We start from the raw sequence: 15,480 nt of genomic DNA, 5'->3' as shown, positions 1-15,480 counted from the left end.
CATATGGTACATACATTTTTAAGTGGTGTGTATTATATAATTCTCCATTAGTTTTATATACAATTTTTGTATTTCTATATCATTACTCTTATCATATATATATATATACATAATCGAATATAGTTGTGTCACATGCCAAAAAACATTATCTAAGAATTAAATATGTAAAGAAAATTTATTTTACATATAACTCACAATATTGTAATTTTAAATCTACACCTTACGTGTTACTTTTAGGATAAATTTTGATTACGTTTTACTTTCATTAGGATTGAGTTGAGAGGCTCATGGGCATCAATAGTAATCTTATTTCAATGATCTAAACTACTAATTTTTTAAGGTATTTCATGTATTTCATCTATAAAAAATTATATTTATCTAATAATCATAACATTTTTATTTTATGGTGTTTGTGTCCAAAAAAATAAATGATTTATTTTTAGTACATGCTTGTTGTCCATTTTTTTAGAGAGAAACAATAAATAAAATAGTTGCAATTGTTAAACCGATTTAATTTTTTTCATAATTTAAAAAAATGGAAAATTTAAATTACCAAAATATGATCTATAATAAACCCCACACACTCCTTAAGTTGAACTCGTCAAAGTTGACCTATAATTACCTAATTACATTTATTTGAAAAAATTAAAGGGTATTGTTAAGATGTGCACCTCATTAAATCAAAAATGTTAAGAGATTCTAAAAATTTTATCAAATATTTCATATGGGTATGAGATCTATATGAGACCCACATTATGTGAGTTTCACACCCATGTAAAACATTTGATAAAATTTTTAGTAGAATATTTGGTGTTTCTTACATTACTCTCATTAAATAGTGTATATCATGTACACATTTATTTTAAACTATTAGATATTTACAAATTAATCTCAACCATTAAACAGTTTAATTAGAAATATTGAATACTCTTTAACAGGTTACAATTTTCTTTAGGGGTACTTACGTGTAAGTCCTAATAAGTGGACTTATTGTCTAATAAGTTCTATGAGAAAAATTTATCATAAAAAACGTCACTAATTGTAAGTTTTAATGACAATTTATAAAAATAATGACAAAAGAAGTTACTAATTATCAATTTTTAACGATATATATAAAAAATTATTACAAAAAAATTATTTTTATTGACAATTTTATTAAAATTTATTTTCAATAGGACTCATTTAGGTCCAATTATTAGGGCTATTTATTCCACAAAACCTTATTTTTCTCAAAAAACCTCTTCACTTTGTTTTCCTAAAGCCCTTATTTTTCTGACGACTCCGAAGCTCTTCTTCGCACTCTTCAGACACGACTCCAAAGCTCTTCTTCGCCCTCGAAGACTATCCCGCGAACACAACGTGCCCTCGACTTCACCTCAAGGTATGTCTCTCTCTCTCTCTCTCTCTCTCTCTGCAACTTGTTTCTATTCCTTTCTCCAGCTCCATTCTATGAAACCCTAGACTGAAATCCCCTTCTTCGAAACTGCCCCTTTCACCTTTGTGAACTCACTGGGTTGGTTTATAAAGTTAGGAAAATATGATTTGAATAGGTTTAGGTTTTTTTATGTTTGTTTGCTTTGGTAGTTGTTTTGATTCCATATATATATATATATACTTGAAATTTGGCTTGAGTGTGTGAAATCTGATGTGTGTGTAATTGAATTTTGCACTCAATTATGTCCCTTCTATGTTGAATTACTGAAAGGATAAACTGTATGCTGATCATTTTGAGCCTTATCCAAACCAAAGACTGGCATAGTTCCGTTATCAATAATATACCCCTTCCCATTGTGTTAAATAATGACGCCTACATAGTATTATTTGTCCAGGAGGACAATTAGTCTCAACCTTATTTAAGGGCCACCAAACATAGGATAAGGGATGATATGGAACTAATGGGCCAATCCTAGCTCTTCTTACCCCGTACAAATGTGGTTCTAGTGTCAATCTGGGTACTCCCTCTGTCTCACACTGTTAGTCCTTTTCCCAATTTGGGGATGTTCCAAAATGTTAGTCTTCTCTGGAAAGTCAAAGCATAAAATTTTACAATTTTCAAAAATGGTCCCTCATAAGTGGCTGAATATATTTAAGACTGGGAATAAAAGGGGAATCTGAGAAACCAAATGCCTTTTTATTTGAATTTGAATTTCTTTAATTGTATGTCCCTTTGAAAAATTTGAACTCCTAGAAGGTGCTAACATTGTGGGATGGAGGGAGTACTAAGTTGAGTGTTGATCTTTGTTTGTGTTGCATTGTGTGGTTTTATCTTATATTGTATCTTAGGACCTAGGATTTTGTAATTTTATAGAAGAAGTTGCATTTGTTGTAACAATTTGAATAGAAAATGATTTACATAACAAGTATATATTATATTTGGACAGTAGAAATGCTTTCTTTCTTTCCTTTTTCTACCCAACTCAACTCAACTCAACTCAACTCAATAAAGCCTTGTCCCTCCCAACTATTTGGGCTTGCTACATGAATCTTGTTTGGCATTCTACTCGGTCAAGGGCCCTAATATCTGTTAAATCACAAGTTAACACATCTTTCGTTACTATCTCAAGTTATATTAATTTTGTATTTGTAGTACCCTAAGTGTGGACACTGTCACTATTTGTTGCCGTTATAGTTAGGGTTGCAAATTAGCCGAGCCGAGCCGAGCTTTCAGATGTTCAGGCTCGGCTCGGTCAAAATGAGGGAAGCTCGAGCTCGGTTCAAGCTCAAGTCGAGCTTCAGAAATTATATTCGAGCTCGGCTCGTTGGCTAATTTAAAAGCTTGAGCTCGACTTGTCTTGGCTCGATAAATGAGCTCGAGCTCAAACAAGCTCGAAATTCCAATTCACATCTATAACTCAAAAAATGAAATTCCAATTCATATATAGAAAGGGATGTACAATGTTCTGTCACTAATTCAATAAATTTTTCAATCACATTTTTTTTTTCTCACCAAAAAAAAAAAAAGAAAAAGAAAAAGAAAAAAAAAATATGACTAGTAATAAAAAATTTGTGCATTACACAGCATAGCAAGCATTACACAGTGCATCCTTGAACAAAACATAATTACCAAAAACACAATGCATCCTCAAATAAAACGCATTACACAGAACATTACACCATGCATCCTTAAACAAAACATAATAACCACAAACTAAACCACTAATGTCTTGACTTGATTCACTTGAAAATACACCAAAGAGTCTTCATTTCTTTGGAACTTTGCATGAGCCTTTGCATTAATTGTATCCATGAGTGGACTAGTTGCTTTGTTTTGGGTAATTTTCTCTCTCGGTTTCACTTATTTAATACAATGGTTGGTTCAATTTTATATTGATTGTTAATAAATTAGTGCATTAACTTAGTTCTTGCATTATTGTTATTTTTCTTAGATATGTCAAATAGACAAATTAATCTCACTTCTCCAAAGCAAGATTCTTGTACACCATTTTCGTCATTTGATATATATGCATGCACTCGTTATGCAACTCAAAAAAACAGGGAACAATATATATATTGAACACTTGAACCACCATTGTATCAAATAAGTGAAATGAGAGAGAAAATTATCCAAAACAAAGCATAAAAATTGAATTGTTAAAGCACAAAATTAGTAAATTATCTTTATTTACAAATTAACCAAGACTCATATTTGAAAATGGATATATATATATATATATATATATGCATGCACTCATTATGCAACCCAAAAATCATCTTCATAGACTGAAAAAATATCAAAACTATGAAATAAATCATTAAAAAAAAAAGAGAGATTGTAGCTTTTCTTTAATTTATATGTTCAAAACAGGGGACAAAAACCAATCCAAAAAAAAAAAAGGGTTAAATATATACATAATTAAACTTTCACTCTAGCAAAGAAGAGGAACAAAATATATATAACAGTGTGTATCGGAAGGGATAGTAAGAAATACTTGATTCTGCGAATTGGGGACTAAAGGGAGAGGAGAGAGAAAGGGTCAATGGTGAAATAAGTGTACTGTGTGCATAGGAGCATGTGAGATGCCATGGGGGGAGAGGGAGAGAGAGAATCTCCCAGTCTCAGATCTTCACTGGAGGAACGAAACTATACCGTCAATGTTTGAGTGTCTAAGAGTTGATGAGATTAATTCTTTGTGCGATTGATTCAAACGTTGGCCATATCTGGATTGTTCAGTGTTGAATGTTTGCAGTATTAATAGGATAGGAATGTGTAGGATACAAAAAGTAGTGCATATAAATCCGATACAAAGAGGAACCCTAAATTGAATTAGTTACGATTATCAGATGGCTATATCTTTTTGTGTAAATGAAATACACAATACCCAACAAAATTAATGGTTTGGATTCAAAATAGAACCCGTGATGGGCCTCGTAGGGCCCAAACAATGCTCTCAAATCCAAATTATGGGGTTCGACGTAATCCACCTTTTAAAATTTGATGAGGTCAAATAATTATGCAAATTTATGAATATCTTTTTATTTTTTATTTTCCTCGAACTATAATTTTTTTTAAAAAAAAAAAAATTATTGAAATTTCACTTTGAGAAAATATCATTTTCCCCTCAAACTATAACTCAGAAAACAATCCAACCACTGTTCTCTTAATAATATCTAGTTTATACCTTATCTAGTTTATACCTAAACTATTCGATTTTGCATCAATTTTACTCTACTATCAATCACGGTCTATAATCAAATAGAAGTTGCTCATGTGACACCTAAAATATCAATTAGTTTTCTGAATAAAATGAAGTTTAGAGGGTAAAATGAAATTTCAAATTTCATTGCCATGTTAGCAACTGTCGTTGGATTATAAACAGAAGCTAACAGTAGGGGTAAAATTAATCCAAAATCAAATAAACTAAGTGTAAAATTAATATTATTAAAATAACGGAGGTTAAATTAATTTTTAGTAATAGTATGAGAGGCAAAATAATATTTCTTCTTTTACCTTCATTAAAATTATTAAATCTTCATATTAAATTATGTTAGCATCTGTTAACCTAGTTGGAGTGTCCTACGTTTTTGTTAATGATAATGTTTGAGGTAATGACAACACAACAACATAACTACATAAAAGTGGTGACTGATCAACCGACCAATTACTATTCAAATCTTGACTAAATTAATAGTAATGATTAGTCTTTTGTTAATTGATTGGGAACTATAAATAACTTGGGAATTAATTGGTCTAGTGTGGCTTATGAAAACTAATTGATTATTGAATCAATTATGTTTTTTATATCAAGGATCCCTACAATCAATTGCAAAATCAATTGTGATATTTGAATCTCCCTTATATTCTCATGGATTGCATAATCAATTGTGATTGTTCAAAACCCTGCTTACTAATCGATTGTATAATCAATTGTAGTCTTTGAATCCAATCGATTTTGCAATCAATTATGATTTTTCATTCACTCTTATATGCTATACCAATTGATTACACAATTAATTGTGTTTGAAATTTTAAAAGTTATGATGTTTTGTTAATGTTATGATTTTCGGAACAAAATTACAATCAACGTGCTATGTTATGATTCATTGGTAAAAGTTATGATATTTTGTTAATGTCGTTATCATTGTGGGAAAAAAAGTTAAATCAATGTGTTATGATTCATTAGTAAAAGTTTTGATTTGTACTACCAAAAGTTATGATTTGTTATGGTGAATTATAATAAAAAATGTTACGATAATTTGTTAGAAATAACTATGGGCTCGTTTGGTTTGATTTTCTGAAAAAAATTTGGGAAATTTTCTCTACAAATAAGTTTTCAAAAATAACCAAACCAAACAAATTTTCCCAAAAAAATTTCCCAAAACTGGTAAACCAAACAAGTTTTCCAAACAAATCTCTCTCTCACACACATCAAATCAATCAGTTTTTCCAAAACTCTATCTCAAAATAATTTTTCAAAACATCTTTTAAAAAAAACCAAACCAAACATGTTTTCGTACTTTTTATCTCTAAAACACATATCTCAAACACAAACCAAACATACCCTATATTTGTTATGAGTCGTTGCCATATTGTTATGATTGATAGTGTCTTTGTTATGACACCGTAATGCATATTATGACATTGTTATAATTCATTATAGTAATTGTTATGATGTTTAAAAAAAGTTATTATTCTTTCATGTAACTTGTTAAATGACCTGTTTAGCAAGTTACTTTTTATGTCGTGGCACAATATGGACAACACAATAAGTGCATGTCATATGCCCTTTTAGAAGGTGCACATTGTAGACTTTTCCGAAATTAAAACATGAAATGGAGTTGTCATTGATAATTGACAGAAAATGAAAGTATATTTGTTTAAATAAGGAGAAACGACTTGGAAAATATCCGTCAAACTACGTCATCTAAGGGCACAGCACCAAAGCTGTCAATCGCCTCACAGCACCCAACCCTCTCCCTGGCAAAACCCTACTCTCGCTCATCTTCTCTCTCTCTCTCTCTCTCTCTCTCTCTCTCAGCAACATGATCGGCGGCGAGATTGTTCAATGGTACGCCTCTTCTCTTATGGTTTCATTCATGATTCTCTCTTCTTCAACACAAATTCCTTCCAGGAAAAGTGATTGAAATAGAAACCTTTTTTTTTTCACGAATTCTTTCATTTCCAAGAGCCAAACATAAGATCTATGGAATTTTTTTTTTTTTTGTGTGTGTGTTTTGTTGTTTTATTGGGTACACTGTTGATATTTATCTTAGCAAATGCCAATAAAGCCCCACATATAATTATGTGACTTAGCTTCTACCCACTTTTAACAAGCCCTGATCTTATTTCAGAGTCTAGCATTCTGGAGGAGACATGAAAAAAATATCACAGTATTTTGCTTGTATCAGCAAATTGAGGGGTTTTGGAAAATGAATTGGATTTGTTTTTAATTTTATATTTTGAAGGAATTAAAGAAAATAGAAAAATCAATACAATAATTGCGTTTCTTAGATATGCTATACCAAAATCTATCTATGAAGATTAGTTGGCTTTGTTATTTACATTGCGCATTGGGCTCTTTATTATTGTATCAAATAAATGATCCAAAGGTTACACAAGGGTGGTAGATCGATATGCCCCCCTCCCCCCCCCCCCCCCCAATTCTACACAAGGAAAATTTGAAAAGTTGACCCATGCCCCAATATTTTCTCAAAACTCTCCTTACATGCATTCTATCTTACCACCTCATTCGGGGGATTTTAGTTTTTGGGGGGGGGGGGGGGGGGGGGGGAATTGTGTGGATGTAGGTTCCAGTTCTTGATTTTTTACATTCACCGATTTCACATTTCATGACATATTGTACAGTCTCAGGTTGTACTGAGGCCGGGTTCACTTTGGCTAGTTATTTTTGCCTATATCAATCTAACATGGATGCTCTATCACTTCTTAGGATTTTCTTGCTCGTAGTTGCCTAGTTGACAGAAGCAAGAGTGGGTTAAAGAACAGCTTGATTAAAAAATGGGGTCCATTTCCAATTTGCCACTTGATTGAGTTGATTGATATGATACCTACTGCATGGCCTTAAAAGTGGAACAAATAAAATGCACAATATTAGAAGTCTGAGAACTTTGAGGAAGAGTTTCATTGCTGAATAATTTAGGTTATGAAATTTTTTTTTTTTTCCTCATGAATTTTATGCTTAAACAGCTTCAGCTCCAATGCCATGGCTGAACAATAGGATTAAGTGCCTTTGGTTGCCTTGGTTCTCCAGGATGCTGGAATATTTTTGATATTTTTATCAAAGTTTTAACCTTTATGTTGATTTGGTGTTTCTTTCAGGTTCAATCTTCGTATTTGAGAATATAGCAAGATGAATTTCGTGTCATCACTTTGTAGAAGATTGAATCTCAATGAGCTAGTTACAAATGTTCCTATCTACAGCACTGCTAGTGGTAATGTTTTCCTGTTACTTTGTAGAATTTGATATTTCTGTAAATTGTTGGTTTGTTGCTTTATTGACCTTTCTATTACATTTAATTTAGATGTTACTGGAGGAGGATTGAGTTTGACATTCAGGCGCTGGGCTACTAAAAAGACAGCAGGATCCACAAAGAATGGGCGAGACTCAAAACCAAAGAATCTTGGGGTGAAGAAGTTTGGTGGAGAGGTGAGTCAAATACTGACATCATATTTTTCCTATTCATATAAACCTTCATCACATCATTAAGTATATTGTCATCATTGTGCAGAGAGTGATTCCTGGGAATATCATTGTTCGCCAAAGAGGAACCCGCTTCCATCCAGGAAACTATGTCGGAATGGGGAAGGATCACACCCTCTATGCTATGAAGGAAGGTTGTGTCAAGTTTGAACGGCATAAGTTGAGTGGACGAAAGTGGGTGCATGTTGAGCCCAAGGAAGGCCATCTGCTCCACCCTGCCTACTCAAGTGCTGATGCGGCTCCTAAGCTGAAGACCATTGCTTAAGTTTCTACATTTTTGTGTTCATTAATGTTAAATATTTGATGCTCTACTTTGGTGGCCTGAGCTTGTACAACTCATGCTGAATCTGAATTTTTGCAGGCAAATTGTGGTACTCATCTATTGGACTAAAAAAATGGTTACCTTGGCATGTCATCGCCACGGGCCGAGATTTGGAGAATAAGGGTAATTAGGTAACATAACAAGGGCTGACTTTTTTATTTCTATTTTTATTTTTATAATAATTATGTAAAATCCAGAAATGGATATACAGTAGCAACTTAATTCCATCAATGAAAGACATTGGTTTCATAGACAGACTACTATCTCTTATCAATTAAGTCAGTTTTTTGCTTGTATATTATCTTGAATATCAAACGTGAAAGCCAAGATATTTTATAATTGCCCTTCACTATTATATCAATCATTGGTAGTTTTTTTATTTTATAATAATAATAATTATTATTTTTAACGAGGAGTGCGGTGAGAATAAAGAAATGAGAAGCTGCCTTGCGGATGGGTAAAACTCAAATTGGAATATCACGGCTGATAAAAAAAAAAAAAAGCGCCTCATTTACTAGACCTACTAGTCTAATTTTGTGCCTATTTTAGGATAGATGTATATATGATTATCTGTACTTTCTAATATGTGCCTATTTTAGGGTAGATTTATATAAGATTATCGCTACTTTATACCATCAAAATAACAATTACGAAAAAATTGTTGGACTTCTTTTGTGTTGAGCTATATATATTTACAAAAACGAAAAAAACAAGAGTAGAGCATTTATGAGTTCTTTACAAGCTATAGAGAGAAGAAAACTCAGGAATCATATAAATTATTTATTTTATTATTATTAATCTGAAATCAACAATCTTTGAGAAATCTTGTTTTCTGATGCACTCAACTGCTCACTTCCCACTGAGCACTCAGCTGTTTGATTATCAGAAGAAGAATAATCATTTACAGAAAAATCAACCAAAGTCCTCTCTATGGAGCCATCAGTTTGACAATCAGATGGGTAGTTATCTGCGACACCGGATTCAAATCTCTGGCGCCTCTCCACTGCAGCACGAACCCTCCGATCAAATTCTTCATTGGTGCCCGGCAACATGTAGCGCAGTTTAAAATTTATCCGATTCTCCACCAGAATCTTGTGCCTTGTCATTATTCGACCATCAAGGGAATAGCTGAAGAACCTGTACGTATTATCCTTTGCATAATCAAGAAACCAGATGATAATAAATTGGCAAACTGATAAACTATGAATAAAGATTATTCAACCAGAAAGAAATTATTGACACCTCCAAAATGCATAAGACCATGTTCTAATTCTATTGAAATGTCTGATCAACAATAACTTAGCTTGATCATTGAACTAAATTTAAGAAATATAATTTATATTATGAAAACAAAAAAGAAAAAGAAAAAAACTGATCATCAGCAAGGCTCACCTTGGAAACTCAATGAGATCCTTCAAAGGGCGTACCATAATCCTCCGCAAATATCGGTACTTGGGACGAAGGACGTCTATCTTGTAGCGGAGTAGCATGGGAAAATCAGCTATCATCTCACCCAATAATCGAAGAGGAATGCCAAGTGACAGAAAATATTTCACATTAACATCCAGCTTATGTGCTATGCTGCACCCCAAGAGCTCTGGCGCCAAAGCTATCACCTTTCCAATATCCCTCTGGGTGACTCCAGCTTTTGTCAACAAGAATACAACCTACATGAAATTCAAATATCAATCACTCTTAAATTGTTATGCATTTTTCAAGGTTCGAAAACATAGCCTAAGATAGTTCTAGGTGCAAAATCATACTTAAATCCATCACTATCAGCAGACGGGAACAATTAATAGTCATGACATAATATGCTCTACAGAATATATCTAAGCTAACTTGATTTTCTTTAGAAGTATCAAAGCTAGTTACCTTTAAAAATTGAAATGACAGGAACAAAAATAAAAGAAAAGAACAAACCACGGGGCGGATTTTCTTGTAGAGGCTGTACGTCAGTAATGGAGGAAACTTGACAAGCATGTTGCCTATGGCATCTTCTTTAACATCTATGTCGCGTAAAAATTGTACCTTCACAAGACGGGAAAAACAATCTGTGTAATAAAAGCTTGACAACAATGCTGCATAATTTCAGCATGTATCATTTTGGGTTAATTGTAATACACGCACATAAATAAAAATGTGAACAAAACTGAGAAAAGGAATCCTTGGGGTCAGCCGCAAAAGTAGCCTTTCAACATATTTTCCGTTTACAATAGATTTCAATCATGTGATGCAAAGCACAAGAAGTGAAAGCATACCTTTGGCACGATGGTGCTCTCCAAATCAACACAGAAAACCATTGGTTTGATAGTAAGTATTCTCCTCATACCATCTTTGGAAATCCCAAGGTAGTATAGATACTTGACAAGTGGCTTCCATCTTTCCTCAATGCTGCAAGCCATCAGTTGTGGCTTAAAAGCTAGTAATCTACCAACATCTTCATTGCCAAGGCCAAATTCCATGAGATAACCTACCTGAACGAAGAACGCAAAATGTCTCGCTATTTTAACTAAAAAATGGCTAGTGGTTACTCAGTAGTTATTGTAAAAGAACGTTCCACTGAAACCAATCTTAGTAGTAGTTAGATGGTGTTTGGTGCTTTGGATCAGAACAATGGGAAATTGTTTATAGGAATACCTGCACTCACATTTTTCTTCGGGAAAAGATCCAATAAGTTCTATTTTTCTAATGAAGTTTCCATTGAGTCCTGTTAACACATGAGTCAATAGTACTTGTTTGATATTTTCCCTTTTTCTTTCTCTTACTTTGGAAGAAATGCTAATAAGAGAGCAATAACGGCAATATAATAAAAAAACATTGTGGTAAGCAACTAGTCACCATAAATAATAAGAATTGTTAAGATTAGTAACTATCGACAAATTACCGATACTCCTATTACTTCATACATGAGAGCTCACATCATCAAAATTTGAAGTTGCAAAAGGGTATAAATAAAGCTGGATGAACCATAGATTAATACCTTTTGCTTCATCTCTTCCATAGAGAAGTAGCCAAGCACCTGGGGATAATCGAAAACCATTGTTCCAAAATCTTTATCATTCATACCCATATCCAAGTAGAATTGCACCCGAGACTTCAGTTCGTCCATACTGTAAGACAACAACCAAGGACATCGGCTCACGACATAACCCATCCAGTCCCTCCTCACACCGTTGCTTTCTAGATAACCAACAATCTCATCCAATTCTTCATCACTGAGCTCCAAAATATTCTCTCCTGCTTTCACCAATGCAACCCCGATAAATCTCCCCTTCACATTAATTGATTTCAACCAATCAGCAACATGCCTTATGGCATCAAGATTTCCTCTTGACATGCATATGAGCTTCCCAATTTGAGGATATGACAGTGAATTGTGTTTCAACCACCTATACAATTCAGTAACCACAAGAAGAAAGGCAAGTCTTAGTATTTATTCCCTTCCTTTTCATTTCTACTATGCATGGAGCCAAGTTGAAGAATCAAAAATCATACTGCAAATGAAACTATTCTGATAAATTTGTTGGGTTTTGTTTTTGTCAAATAATATTCATGATAAACTAGGACTAATCGTGAATTTGCTATACCACAAAGAAGACATGGATATATACATATATATGCATAAATATAGGTTGATTTCACTTTTATTCTCTAAAATATTGTTATTTTTTCATCCTTAAACTATCAATTTCTTCTATTTAGTCTCTACAATTTTTAATTTTAGTTAATACAGTCTAATTGGAGACTGCTGTCCAAATCAATAACCATTAAAGCCTAATTTGATTGGCAAAAAGATCATTTTAAAATTTAAACAAATTAACCCACACAATCAACCACTCATTTTCTTACTCACTATTTTGAAATGATTGGTGGAAAATAAGATGAGTGTTTGATTGTAGGCTACTAGTTGTTTAATATAGTGTGAGTAAGAAGACAAGTATTTGGTTATATGATTTACATTGTCTAAATTGCAAAATTTTACACCGTTATTGATTTCAACAAGTTGTCTTCAATTGGATTATATAAACTGAAATCAGAAACTCGAACGACTAAACAGATGAAATTAACAATTCAGAAACAAAATATAAAAAAAATACAATAATTTAAGAATAAAAGTGAAAATTAATCCATAACTATGAATCATCAAAGCAAGTTTTCTTAGGTGGATTGGTCATTGTACCTGATAAGTGGGACAACATTAGACTCATCAATGAATGTTTTGGCACGAACATTGAATGTAGATTGTGAATATTCATCCAATTGCTTCATGGAAGCAGCTTTAATCATCACGAAATCAATAAATTCAGGTAACCTAGAAACCAAATTGGTAGAATAAGTAATCCCAAACTTGCCCTTTCTCATCGCTTCCTTGAAAATCTCCACCGTCACGGTGCGCCGAATCTCAACCGCCCTGAATATCATCTCTTCATCTTCAGCGCCGGCGAATAGGCTGCGAAGAGGCGGCAGAGAAGAGCTCACATCGGCGTCGCTTGGGGACTGTATGTAGATAGCGCCTGGAAATTGAGGGGTTCTTTTGCGTACGAGAGACATTTCTAGAAGCTTCACTCTGTCTTCTTCGGGTATGGAGTGAACTTGGTCGGACCCAAGGGGTTGAGATTTGGGTTTTGGTTGTTGTTGTTGTTGGGTTGACAGGTGGTGGAGAAGGAAGGCTGTTGATTTGTCGTTGTGCTTTCGGAATATTTCTTTGGAGGTGGTGGTGGTGGTGGTGGTGTCTGGGTTTTGATGGGTTTCGCGGTGGTGATGATGATTGGGAGAAGATGAAGAGATGGGGAAGAGGTGGGGGAGTCTGGTGGTGGTGGTGGTGGTGGAAAAGGGGAGGAGGAGAGTGGTGGTGGAATTGGGGTTGTGGGTGGAGACATGGATTTCGATGGTGGGGTGGTAGTGAGGAGAAGATAACATCTTAGAAATGGGAAACTGATAGACTGGCTCCGCTGGATAACAATAAGCGGGGTAAATAACACATTTATTAAAATATCTCTATGGTTGATTTAATTTTGAAATCGATTATTTTAGTAATTTTTTTAGTAATTTTTTTATAAAAGTTATAAAAAAAATAAAAATGAAATTAGTGTATTTAGTTTCAGTTTTTTGAATTTAATTTTTTTAAAATTAATTTTTTAATTTTTTGCATTTTTTTTATTTTTAGTGAATATTTTTAAAATTTTAAGTAATTTTTTTTATTTTTTTAGATACACCTTACTTAGATGTATCTAAATAGTAAAATATTTGTGAAAAAATTATTTCAAAAAATTAATAAATATATAAAAATATAAAAAAAAATGTATTGAATTTTCATTTTTTTTTTGTATTTTTTGATATTTAGTGATTTTTTTAATTTACAAATATTATACTTTTTAAGTGTATTTATATCAAGTATATCTACAACTTTTTTTAAAAAATTACTTAAAATATTAAAAAAATCATTAAAAATATTAAAATACAAAAAATGAAAAAAAAAATTAAAAATTATTTTTTAAAAATCAAAACCAAACCAGTTGAATGATAATATAATAATTTATAGTATTTTTTTTTATTAAAATGAAAAGTTAACAGACGAGACTCAATTTCTTAAACTTTAAATCATGTCACGGGTTAGATAGTTTGACCTCAGCTCGCAACTATCGTGTAGGCATGGCGTCCCAGCAAGGTGAGTTTGTCCCTAACTAATTAACGCGTGTTCTGTGCCTTTGTGTGCACGCCTGCCCGTGTTACAAGCCATTGGTGACATTTTTTATAAATCCCTATTATTAGGATTTATTAGGATTATTGAATTATTTTATTACATTCCTCAAACATGTGAAATATTTTCTTATATCAATTTAAAAAGAGTTTAAAATATTATTATAAGGGGATATGTTGTGCTATAACTTATCCTCTCAATGTGATAGATTAAAAATAGCTATTTTTAGGTTAGATATGATACATTTCTATAGTTTTAGAACTCTAATGACTTGGCAATAATAATAATAATAAATAAGACACAAATACTACTTCATTGTGAGATCCATACACCATTAGAGCTCTCTAGAACTCTAATTTTAGAACTCTTGGGTTGCGTTTGGTTGTGTTTTATAATTATGATTTGAGAGTATGAGTTGTATTTTGAGTTTGTAGGGTTTGGAATTATAATTTGAGTGTAGAAAATTTGTTTGGTAAAGAGTTTTGAAAATAATTTTGAAAAGAGTTTTGATTTGAGTGGGGAATTGTTGATGTGACATTTGATATAAAATTTACAACTCATACAACTCAAAATTATTTTAAAGCACATAAAAAATTTTAAAAATTTCAAAAAATATTTTTTTCGATTATATATCAATTGCAAAAAAAAAAAATTGTTAAAAAAAAAAAATCACTATTTCTCTCAACCGGCCGGACGTCCCGTTTTGAAAAAAAAAATTGAAACATGCACTCTGTTTTGACAGAACAGACAGAGCGTTCTGCAGAGCTGTGAAAAATTAATTCCACAGCTCCTTCCAAATACCATACTCAAACTATCATGTTGAATCACATTTCGAAATTACAACCAAATAAAGCCTTAATCTTTTTTCCATCTTTGGGTAACCAAAGTATGGACATCTAACATACGACTAAGAGGTGTCATTGGTCACCATGTGGAGTTGGAAACCTCATGGATAGTGTCATCGATAGGAATAAATGTCAAATTTTAATTTTATTGTTCTGTCTATTTATTATTGATAAAGTTAAGAGGAGTGGCTGTAATAATATATTTTTTATATTATGTGACAATTATCGTAGGATTTTTTTAAAAGATTTGGTCAAAATCTCCTTATAATAAAATCTTAATTAAGGACAAGTATACGAAAAGTTTTTCTTTGAAAGGTACTACAAATATCACTCTTATTGAAATGTTAAATTTTAAAATAATATAACTTTTGATATAAATGTCAGTTTTAATAAAATTAATATTTTTAAAATTCTATCATCAAGATCTATCAAATAAGATCCGTGTTGACT

General features: G+C 32.4%; 2 protein-coding genes across 5 annotated transcripts; one reads left to right on the top strand and one right to left on the bottom strand.

Moving 5' to 3' along the window:
• Positions 1-1,186: 1,186 nt before the first annotated feature.
• On the top strand, positions 1,187-8,736 carry LOC114285747 (uncharacterized). 3 transcript variants are annotated; one of them, XM_082904464.1, is made up of 5 exons: positions 1,224-1,381; positions 7,389-7,598; positions 7,778-7,890; positions 7,981-8,105; positions 8,188-8,736. In XM_082904464.1, the coding sequence occupies exons 3-5, from the start codon at positions 7,809-7,811 to the stop codon at positions 8,422-8,424; spliced, it is 444 nt and encodes a 147-aa protein (XP_082760590.1). In that variant the 5' UTR covers positions 1,224-1,381; positions 7,389-7,598; positions 7,778-7,808; the 3' UTR covers positions 8,425-8,736. The 3 variants fall into 3 exon arrangements, with proteins under 3 accessions (XP_028084636.1, XP_082760590.1, XP_082760583.1); XM_082904457.1 differs by lacking the exon at positions 7,389-7,598 and adding an exon at positions 6,297-6,506 and having other exon boundaries at positions 1,234-1,381; XM_028228835.2 differs by lacking the exon at positions 7,389-7,598 and having other exon boundaries at positions 1,187-1,381.
• Positions 8,737-9,248: 512 nt separating this feature from the next.
• EMB2219 (Mitochondrial transcription termination factor family protein) lies at positions 9,249-13,443 on the bottom strand. 2 transcript variants are annotated; one of them, XM_082904449.1, is made up of 6 exons: positions 12,665-13,443; positions 11,465-11,873; positions 10,743-10,958; positions 10,405-10,512; positions 9,874-10,148; positions 9,249-9,632 (listed from the first exon to the last, which is right to left on the bottom strand). In XM_082904449.1, the coding sequence occupies exons 1-6, from the start codon at positions 13,402-13,404 to the stop codon at positions 9,587-9,589; spliced, it is 1,794 nt and encodes a 597-aa protein (XP_082760575.1). In that variant the 5' UTR covers positions 13,405-13,443; the 3' UTR covers positions 9,249-9,586. The 2 variants fall into 2 exon arrangements, with proteins under 2 accessions (XP_082760575.1, XP_082760569.1); XM_082904443.1 differs by having other exon boundaries at positions 9,249-9,618.
• Between the last annotated feature and the right edge of the window lie 2,037 nt (positions 13,444-15,480).

The sequence above is a fragment of the Camellia sinensis genome, chromosome 2 (genome assembly GCF_055761805.1).
Source record: "Camellia sinensis isolate YWXY chromosome 2, ASM5576180v1, whole genome shotgun sequence".
In the NCBI taxonomy this organism is placed as follows: Eukaryota; Viridiplantae; Streptophyta; class Magnoliopsida; order Ericales; family Theaceae; genus Camellia; species Camellia sinensis.
This window is presented reverse-complemented; position numbering and strand designations above follow the sequence as displayed.

Coding starts and splice junctions, on each gene's coding strand:
- EMB2219 (XM_082904443.1), bottom strand. CDS start 13,404: ATGTTATCTTCTCCTCACTACCACCCCACCATCGAAATCCATGTCTCC. Junction 10,959..11,464: donor TGGAAGAGATGAAGCAAAAG/GTATTAATCTAT, acceptor TTCTTCGTTCAG/GTAGGTTATCTCATGGAATT. Junction 10,149..10,404: donor ACAAGAAAATCCGCCCCGTG/GTTTGTTCTTTT, acceptor AATTTCATGTAG/GTTGTATTCTTGTTGACAAA.
- LOC114285747 (XM_028228835.2), top strand. CDS start 7,809: ATGAATTTCGTGTCATCACTTTGTAGAAGATTGAATCTCAATGAGCTA. Junction 7,891..7,980: donor TATCTACAGCACTGCTAGTG/GTAATGTTTTCC, acceptor CATTTAATTTAG/ATGTTACTGGAGGAGGATTG. Junction 8,106..8,187: donor TGAAGAAGTTTGGTGGAGAG/GTGAGTCAAATA, acceptor ATCATTGTGCAG/AGAGTGATTCCTGGGAATAT.